Below are 10,473 nucleotides of genomic sequence, written 5' to 3' on the forward strand. Positions count from 1 at the left end.
TACCAGGGTAAAGAAGTGTTTGTTGATACTCATAGGAATAGGAAGCAGACAGTAAACAAATGGGAAACCCAAAGAAGCAAAGAGGAGAAAGCAAGTCCCTTCTTCCTGCATCCTCGCCCTCTCTTTCTAGTGCCAGTTATTGGCAGAGCTTGGTGGAGGCCAGCTAGCAAAGCAGAAATGTGGTTTGCAGAGTTCCAGCCCCAGGATCCAAAAGCAAAGTATAGAAGGGTGGGTTTGGAGCTGACAGACAGTAGCATAATTGGCTTGGTCCATCCCTTTGGCTATTTGGTGTCCACAGACCCTTCTGCAGATATTTGAACTCCCGTAAAATAATAGAAGCAACTCTGTTTCTACTTAACAAGATGCAACTATCCTTCATACGTATATTTCAAACAAACAAAGCTATTCTCACTCCATCTCCAATATATGGAGATAGAAAGTTCCAGTAATAATTGTATTTTTTTCTGGGAGATAGTCATACTACACATCTCTGGGGCATGATATTAATTTTTAAATTCAGTCTAAGTCTCATCTGCATATTCTGTTACCTGAAAACTAAATTTTAAAGTCAACCTGCAACAAAACTTGTACAAATAATAAGGAAAAGAGAGAGAAGAAAATGGTTAAGATATACAAATAGACACACATACAAAGTTGTTCTAATCTTCATTTCTATAACTGGTCACAAGGGTGTAATTAATATTTATAATTTCCTTCTGTACTGGCCACCTGCCAATTATTATTTTTTTTTCCTTTTTAATGGTATCCATTTGATGTATCCTTTGCCCTCAGCTAGGATCTCAACTGGTTAGGGTTTTTACCTGGTGGGATGACCCAAACCTTCATTTCCTGAAAGATGGAATCTTCAGTGGCTCTGCCTTTTTTGGTTGCAGAAGTTTTCCATTAACTTTTACTATCGGACATGGAAGTAGTAAGAGGCATCCCAGAGAATCCCTGGTTCTAGACATAGTCTTCTCTGCCCTTATTGTTAGTAGGAACCTAATGTCCCCCTGGAAATCAGGATCAATCACTCCAGGTAGTAGAATAATCCCTCCTTTGCCTATTGGTTCAATGGCATGAGGAGCTCAAAATGGCCAGATGGTAGTCACAATATCTAATTCAATTAAACCATTGTGTGTTCTCTTATGGAAGCATTCTACCTATAGGAACTAAGACTTTTAAACTAGCAGAGCTCAAAATTGGGGAGATAGGATATGTTGTGTGCTGAATTGTGTTCCCCCTAAAATTTATATGTTGAAGCCCTAACCCCCAGTACCTCAGAATTTGAGTGTATTTGGAGATAGGGCCTTTAAGGTAAAATAAGATCAATTAGGATGGGCTCTGATCCAATCTGACTGGTGTCCTTATAAGAAGAGGAAATTTGAACACACAGAGAGATGCCAGTGGTGCATGTGCACAAAGGAAAGACCATGTGAGGACATTGTGAGAAGACAGTCATCTGCAAGCCAAATAGACCTCAGATTAAAACAAGCCCGCTGACACCTTCATCTTGTACCCTCCAGTCTCCAGAACTGTGAGAAAATAAATTGTTGTTTATGCCACCCAGTCTGTGGTATTTTATAATGGAAACCCTAACAAGCTAAGACGGCATACAAAAATTCTACAAGTGGGTCATTAAGTGTAAAAGTAGGAAGAGTGACTCCGTTCATCCTTTGATTCCCTGACCCATGTATTCTCCTGTAGGAAAGACAGCACCTTAACTGATCACTGATTCAAAACACGCATCACATGTCAGATACAACCCCATCCACTCAGAATGGTGCCATAACTGGGTCTTCACAGCCCAGTCCACATTCTGTTAGGGCAGTTGGTTCTGGGTGATGGAGTATGGGACAAGATCAGTGAACTTCATGGGCATGAGCCCATTGCTGCACTTCTCTTGCTGTGAAATGAGTTCCTTGATCAAAATGATGCTGTGTGGAGTACTGTAACTGAATAAGGCACTCCGTAAGTTGACAGATGTGTTCCTGGCAGAAGGAGTATGGTTTGGGGAGGCAAATCCATATTCATAATTCATGTTTATTCCAGTGAGGACAAATCTCTGTCCCTCTGATGGAAGGAGTACAGTGTAGTCTACCTGACACCATGTGACTGGTTGGCCCCCTCAGGGAATAGTGTCATATTGGGAGCTTAGTGTTGATTTCTGCTGTTGGCATGTTAGGTACTCAGTAGTAGCAATAGTCAATTCAGCCATGATGAGGGGAAGTCCATGTTATTGAGCCCATGCATAACCTCCAACTCAGCCACCATGGCCACAGTGTATGTATAGGTCTATTGAATAAGCACCAGGGTGGATGGGGAAAGAGGTGGACTGACATCCACAGAATGCACCATTTTGTCCACCTGATTATTATTATTTTTTTTTCCCCTTTTTGTCTTTTTTCGTGACCGGCAACGGATCGCAACCCTCAGTGNTACCTGATTATTATTATTATTTTTTCCCCTTTTTGTCTTTTTTCATGACCGGCAACGGATCGCAACCCTCAGTGTCACGCCTGTACTGGACCGGGACCGGCAACGGGATCGCAACCCATGGTGTTGCTCCTGCCCCTCGCTCAGCCAGTGAGCGGCCGGTCTGTATGTGGGATCCGAACCCTCGGCGGGAGCGCCACCGCACTTCCCAAGCTGCGCACTGTAGCAGTGCGCCACCGGGCCGGCCCCTGTCCACCTGATTATTGAGAGCATTCTCTGTAGTAGATGTTCTTTAGGGAGCATTCATATGGGACACAAATATCTTCACACTGTGCCCATTCTGAAGGGTCCATCTTCTTCCCCAGGCTTCATTGTTGCTGATCTTCCAATTTGGTCTTCCCTAAGTCCATGATCATCCAGCCAAGCAGTTAGCAGCTGCCCATAAGTCAATGTAATCTGTGTGTACTTCTGACTGTCTCTTGGTCTGGACAATGTGAACAAACAAATGTATTTCTTGAAGTTCTGACCACCAGGGGGATTTCCCTTCATCATTTTCCTTCAGAGCCAACCTTGGGTGGGGCTATACTCTGATAGCCACCCAGTTCTGCTTTGTGTCAACATAGCTTGCAGAATCATCACCAGACCCCAAGAACTTGACTGATAGGCGAGCACTACAGGGAGACTGCAAGGGTGGAGGGAGGAGTACTTGCTCCTTTCTCATAGTTCCTGTTTGCTTCCTGTTTCTGTGAGTGTTATCCTAGGATGCTTCCTGACCCTGGAAGTGGCAGAACCTTCCCACAACAGCCAGTGAACCTCTTTAGTGGCTTTATTAGATTTATTAAAAAAATTTTTTTTCAGCTGTCTGGTACAGGGATCCAAACCTGTGACCATGGTGTTATAAGGCTGCACTTTAACCAACTGAGCTAACCGGCCAGCCCTTAGCTGAATCTAATTTGCAGCTTTTCCGACATTGCAGAGCCAGTCTTGTCCCCACCTTTCCTCTAAGATACCAGCAGAAACACCACAAATGATTGTATGGAAGGGTGGGTTTGGAGCTGAGAGATAATACCTTAATAACTGGCATAGGAACCCACTCATAATTATTTTTTTCTAGTACATAAAAGAGAAAACTCTGAGGAAGGAAAAAAATACAGATAATATATTTTTCAAGCCTGGCTTCACAATAGACTTACCCGGGGAACTTTAGGAATACACTATAATTTTATATTTAGAAAAAAAATTAAATATAAACATATATAATATACAACAAATATATAAGTATATAATAAAATATATAAATGTATGTTTAAATATACAAATATGTATTTTAAAATATATATTATATTTCATATTTGAAAATATAAAGATGCTTAGGCTCTTTCTCTGGAGATTCTGATTTAATTAGTCTGGGATGGGAGTTGGCATTAGTATTTTGTTAAAAATCTTCCTAGGTGATTCCAGTGTGCAGCCTGAGTTGAGAACCACTGATATAAAACAATGAAAAAGCCAGAAATCCTTTAGTTTGGATGTGCACATAGTTTAATCAGAGAGACAGAAAAGACTAATACCAATTAACACAGGCAAATCACTGCCCTGAACTGACTTTGAGTAGAAGGGCTGTGAAAGGTGAATTCTGGTCTGAAGATGTCTTTTGTTTAGTAATGCTATTGTGTCTACTCAGTCCTTATCCAGCTTACAACGCAGCTGAAACTGGAGGAGACCATCAATTGCCTGCTGGATGAGTGCCACAAACAGGTCAGTAAATAGCTGTGCATTCTTGAGACCCCTCAGAATCTTCAGATGTCAGAGCTGGGCCAACCCTTCTTTGAACAGATAGGGAGATTGAAGTCCAGAGAGGAAAAGGGACTTGGCCTGAGGTCGCCGAGTTGGTGGCAGAGTCAGAGCTGGGCCTAGGCCTACTAATCCTATTCCAGTACTCTTTGCATCTTCCTCCCTTCCCCTTTCAATTTCCCAAATGCTACCTCCATGCAGTGAAGTCCCATCTTTCTGGCTTAATCATCCCTTGGTCCATTTTCTGTGTTTTTGTAAATATAATACAGAATATAATACAGAATATATTATATTTTGAAAATATAATATGAATTTATCAAGGAAATATGTTCACTATGTCTTGGTTANTTTCTGGCTTAATCATCCCTTGGTCCATTTTCTGTGTTTTTGTAAATATAATACAGAATATATTATATTTTGAAAATATAATATGAATTTATCAAGGAAATATGTTCACTATGTCTTGGTTGGGTGTTTTTATTTGTTTTTAATTGTATACTTACCTTTGTACTGAAGACATTTGCTTTTATCAACATCTAAGGTAAGCATTAAGTGGGTATGTTTAACCTGCCTTCTTCAATGCAGTCAGTGATACCAATTAAACAGCAGCTTTTGTATTGTTTAAGATTGAGGAATGATACAAGAATCACTTTTTATTTATTTTGTAGAAAGGAAGACAAATGTTTATCTTAACACCATCAAGAGCAATGTTTAATTATAAATTTTATTTAAATGATCATATGATCGTTATTTTGCACATTATTAACATAGCATATTCAATTTATAATTATATATCAATACTCATCATTATGATGATGTCACTTAACATTTATTGTGTACTTTCTATATGCTAGTCACTGTGTTAGGTGCTTCATATGCGGTATCTCATTCAGTCCTACCAACAAACCTATGAGGTTGGTACTCTTATTATTTCCTGCCAGAGGAGTTAAGAGTCTTGTCCAAAGTGGTATAGCTAGTCAGTAGAAAAGGTGAAATATATACTATTGACTCTTACTGTAAAGAATTAAGCATAGTGCCTGGCACACATAAAGTGTTCGATAATAGTAGCTATAATAAGGATACTGATAATAATTTCTTTTGTACTGAGTCAGCATTCTGTCCTAATGAAGTTTCCAACTTTTGCCCTCCAGTTTCTGGTTCTAGATAATAGTAGCTATAATAAGGATACTGATAATAATTTCTTTTTTACTGAGTCAGCATTCTGTCCTAATGAAGTTTCCAACTTTTGCCCTCCAGTTTCTGGTTCTATAGGAGGCAAAATATGCTAATTTTAATTTGGTTTAACAAACATATACTGAGCTGGGTACTTGAGGACTCTGAGAGGAATTCGACTCTGTCCCTTTCTCCCAGGATTTCCCAGTGAAATGGGGGAGTTAGACACTTAGCTAAAGAAGCTGATTGCTGACTGTGGTGAGAGACACAATACAGGCGTTGGTGTGGGTAGGGCAAGATCCGTTTTGGTGGGAGATCTGTCCTGAGCCTAATTGACAGAGTGAGAATGTTCACTTCCTGTAGCTGTGTAACATGCCCTCCATGCGAGGCAGCCTGGCCACACTGACCCTTCTCGGCAAGTTGGTGGATGCTATCCCTGCTGTGGCAGACAAGCTTGTAGTGGAGCATGGTGAGTGACCTGTGGGGAAGAGCTACCACTGCCCTTTCACCTACTTTCATTACATTGCCACCTGGGTGGCCCATTCATTTTGTATGTGTGGGAAGTCATTACTTCCTGTGCTAGCCTTCAGTTTCCCCATCTGCAAAATGTGTTCTATGTTGGTCAATTTGAAAAAGATCAGTTTCTTGACTCTGGTCTTGGGCTATTTCCATTAATTCTTTAACACAAACTAAGTACCTACTGTGAACCTTCCTTTCGAGTGGAAGGAGGAATTAATGCTGGAATATAGAAGCACTTTTTTCTATCGGTGAAATGCAAATTAATATATCATAGAGAATTTACCCATAGTTATATCACTTTACTTCTTTAAGTTTTGGTTTTCCCTTTTGGCTAAGCACCAGAAGGCATTTATTGTGGGGGATTTATAGGGAATTACCGTTATTACCCCATTGGGGATAATAGTTTAGAATTTCATATAGCAGTTAACATTGTGAGATTTTCTTTGACTCTTTGGTTGTTTTCTGGACAGGCAACCTGATGGAGCATCTTTTGAGAGGCTTAGTATACCCCAGTGAGGGGGTGCAAGCTTCGGTCTGTTACCTCTATGGGAAGCTATACTCTTCACCAGTGGCAGCCGAGATGCTTTCGGGACACTTCCGGGAGAAGCTATGTCCCCTCTTCCTTTCTATCCTGGACGGTGCACAGACAAAGGAGCTACAGATCAACTGCTTGGGTAAGACATGTGGCTAGAGAGAAAAAGGAGAACAAGCTTTTGAGGTTTTGTTTGAGGACTTAAGATATTGGTTGCTCTAATGGTGGGGAAGTTTGCTGTTTTGCAAAGAGTAGTAGCCACGAGTTTGGGAAATAAGAAGCACAGACTGTATGAAAGATGCATAGAGTTGGTGTGGCATCTTGAGAATGTTGCCTTTGGAAGGAAAAGAGGAAGGAAAGTGGGACAGCAATTTTTCTGCCTCCAGTCTTTACCCCCTGCCCTGATACATCCTGTACTAGCTGCCAAATTAATCTTCATACTGCACAGCTTGCATCCTGTCACTTTCCTAGTCAGAAAATCTTCTACGGATCCCTCTGGCCTCCAGGGTAAAGTCCAGGTGTCTTAGTCATTTTGTGCTGCTATAACAGAATACCACATACTGGATAATTTATAATGAACAGAAATTTATTGGCTCACAGTTCTGGAGTCAGGGATCAAGTTTCCAACACATGGACATTCAAACCATGTCACCATGTTTCTCTGCTTGTTCTTTGAGGCTCTTTAGGAGCTGCAATATACCCTTTCATTGTCTTCTCCTGATACTTCCTTACATAAACACATAAAGCCTATCAAATGCTTCTGAGCATGGAGCCTTCATATTTTGGACAGAACAGATGGGTGCTATGATTGGTGACTGGGTGAGGGCCTGTTCTGGAGCAGGAGCTATAGGGAAAAACATAGTCTGTGGGTAACAGCAGCTTCTTTTCACAGTTTGGGCCAAGAGCTCTTTTATGAACAGTCTAGCCACACAGAGTGAGCATCCATTCTATACCAGGCCTTGTGCTGGGCTCTGGGATCACAGAGGTGATCAGACCCAAGCTCTATCCTGGGGGAGCTCACAGGACAGTGTGGAAGACGGACATGGACAATTAGAGTCCAGTGTGGTGAGTGTTGTCATGGAGGTGCACTGGAAAGGGTGGGAACAGGGGACAGGAGAGTCTTCCTGAAGGAAAGGATGCCTGGACTGAGTTCTGAAGTGTAAGTAGGAATTGGAAGGCGGGAGAGGAGGAAGGCAGACGCATGGGCAAAATCACATGGTGTGAAGCAGCTTGTATATGTGGTCACTTGAACAGGGCAGTATTGGAGTTAGAGCATATGATAGCTAAAGGGGGAAAACAAGGGTCCTAAGGTAAGGCCCTGAGCAGTCCCAGAGCTGGCCTGGGCATAGCAGAGGGAAATCTCAGCTGATGATTCTGGGAATTACCATTTTAAATGCCACCTCTTCTCTGGAGGCTTTCCTTACTGCCCTCTCCCCCACAGCCAGATATGTGGTCACATCCTTTGAATCCTTCAAATGCTGTGGGTCTTATGTTCTCTTATATATCATCTTATTTATTTGGCCTTAAAATCCAAGATCCTTATAAGCTCCTTATAATCTAATCCTTATTGACCTCTCCAGCCTTATCTCTCACCTCTCCATGTGTCTCATACCACACCCCAAACTCAGCCTTACTAAACCAAAAGCACTTCCAGTAACACACCATACTCTCCTGCCTTCCTGTATTCTTCCTTCTGCCCAGAATAAGTTGGCTCCATATCCAACTTTTCATCCTTCAAGATTTGGCTCAAATTTCTTCTTCTTCTAGAAGCCTTCCCTGAGCCTCCAGGCTGGGTTAGATGCTTCATCTGATTTCCCACAGTCCTCTGGGCTTTCTTTTTCACATTATTTAATATTAAATTAAACTAAATAGTGTTCATTAAATTATGTATTATTTAGAATGCTTTGGGAGCTTCCCATGACTTCTAGAATAAGAAACTTAGCATAGCTTGTATAGTCTTTCATAGTATGACTGCTTCTCAAATGTCATTTCTGTACTTCTTTTTTTCAACCACTCTGGCTTTCTTTCAGTTCCTAGAATGTTGTTCTCTCTACCTGGGATGCCTCTCCCCGCTCCATCTAGTTTCACCTACTTGTCCTTCAAGTTCAGCTTAAATGGCACTTGCTGGTGAAGGCTTTACTGATCCCCCGTACTAGGTCAGATTGTCTTGTATACACTCTCACTTATCTGGGTATTACTCATTTGTATCATTTATCACAAGTATAAGTGATCATTTTTGTGACTTATTTTTATGTCTGTTTTCCCTGCAGGAGTGTATGCTCCATTTGTCAGTCAAAAAATATTTATTGAGTTTGTTAATCTAAATAACAAACAGAGAGAAGCTCTCTGAAAGAATAATGAGTTTAGTTGGGAATATAATATTGCAGTGGGAATGCACATGCCATAGTAAACTATGTGCATATTCAAAGAGGTAAAGGAAGACAAAGATGTTTAAAGGCAAAAAAGAAAAGTATACATCATTTGTTTTGAAACAGAGAATTGGTTACAGGGGCTCATCACAGGAGTTGATGCCAGTTCATTAGTGGAGACAGTGTCAGTGTTCCTGTATATCCATCTAGCTGTCCTTGTGACTCATGTGGCAAGTTGTAGTTTGAAGTCCTTGGCAAAAGGTTTTTTTACAGGCATATGTGCATAAGAGAATCTTTGTATTGGTTCTATATCATAGTCATGTATGCATGAGGGCCCTCCCTTCTCAGCCTCCTAGCTTTGTTCATTTATTTTTTGTTAGAATTTGACACACATGATTCCATTTTGGTTCCAACAACTTTCACAAGTTTCTTTCTTTTTTTAAAAATTCTTTAATTTCCCACAAGTTTCTGCTACATGTCAGGAACTGTGCCAGGTGATGGATGAAGTGGTGACACTGACATTATCCCTGCCCTTATGAAACTTGTAGTTCAGTGGGGTAAGCAGGGCTATATTTGTCTTGCTTAACTATTGAACCCCTAGTCCCTTGGCCTTGCCCTTAGTAAGTTCTCTCTAGATCCTTTTGGAAGGGGGCTGGGTTGCAGAAAGCAAACTAATGCTTAAGGCTTCTAACCATTCTTCATATCTACGGAGATAAAAAGTTTCTCTGGGGATGTCTTAAGGGCTATCTTGGGAGTACTCTGGTACCTGTGTTCCTCTAACCTTACTTCCTAACCCCTTCATTTCCTAGGTTTGCTGAGGCAGCTGCTGAAGTATGATCTCTTTGTGTCCATGATCATGAACAAGTCTTCCCTGGCAGAAAGTGCTGAGAATGTAGAGAGGCCACCAGGAGAGAGCTCACTGCCTTTGGTGCTCAAAAAGGTAGTTGTCTTGTGATTCCTCGTCTCTAGATTCAATAATAAAGAAACCCAAGTGCCTCCTGGGCCTTATCCTCATTCATCATTTCTTCTTTTTAAGATTTTCAAAACTGTTTTGTTACTGGCCAAACAGTATGCTGCTAGAAGACTTGTTACTGGGACCCTAAAGGCCCATTTGCTCACTGCTGAGTAGCCAATAATCTAGAGATGAGAGTCAGTGTAAGGAACTGTTGGTAAGACTGTAAATTGCNGTAGCCAATAATCTAGAGATGAGAGTCAGTGTAAGGAACTGTTGGTAAGACTGTAAATTGCGGGCCAGCCCGTGGCTCACTCGGGAGAGTGCGGTGCTGATAACACCAAGCTAAGGGTTAAGATCCCCTTACCGGTCATCTTTTTAAAAAAAAAAAAGACTGTAAATTGGTGCAGCCAATTATGGAAAACGGTATGGAGATTCTTTAAACAACTTCAGATAGAACTGCCATAAGATCCAGCAATCCCACTGCTGGTTATATATCCAAAGGAATGGAAATCATCATGTCAAAGTGATACCTGCACCCTCATGTTTATCACAGCTCTATTTGCAATAGCCAAGAGTTGGAACCAACCTAAATGTCTGTCATCAGATGACTGGATAAGGAAAATGTGGTGTATATACACAGTGGAATATTACTCAGCTATAAAAAAGAATGAAATATTGCCATTTGCAGCAACATGGATGAA

General features: G+C 41.1%; 1 protein-coding gene across 1 annotated transcript in view; it reads left to right on the top strand.

Annotated features, from left to right (window-relative positions):
- The window catches only part of MEI1 (meiosis inhibitor 1), a 98,465-nt gene that overhangs the window by 15,007 nt on the left and 72,985 nt on the right, over positions 1–10,473 (top strand). The window contains exons 5-8 of the mRNA XM_008574472.1: positions 4,115–4,188; positions 5,761–5,866; positions 6,387–6,590; positions 9,627–9,757. Coding sequence (XP_008572694.1) covers positions 4,115–4,188; positions 5,761–5,866; positions 6,387–6,590; positions 9,627–9,757 — 515 coding nt within the window. The remainder of the gene's footprint in view (positions 1–4,114; positions 4,189–5,760; positions 5,867–6,386; positions 6,591–9,626; positions 9,758–10,473) is intronic.

The sequence above is a fragment of the Galeopterus variegatus genome, unplaced genomic scaffold (assembly GCF_000696425.1).
Source record: "Galeopterus variegatus unplaced genomic scaffold, G_variegatus-3.0.2 Scaffold55, whole genome shotgun sequence".
NCBI classification, from domain to species: domain Eukaryota; kingdom Metazoa; phylum Chordata; class Mammalia; order Dermoptera; family Cynocephalidae; genus Galeopterus; species Galeopterus variegatus.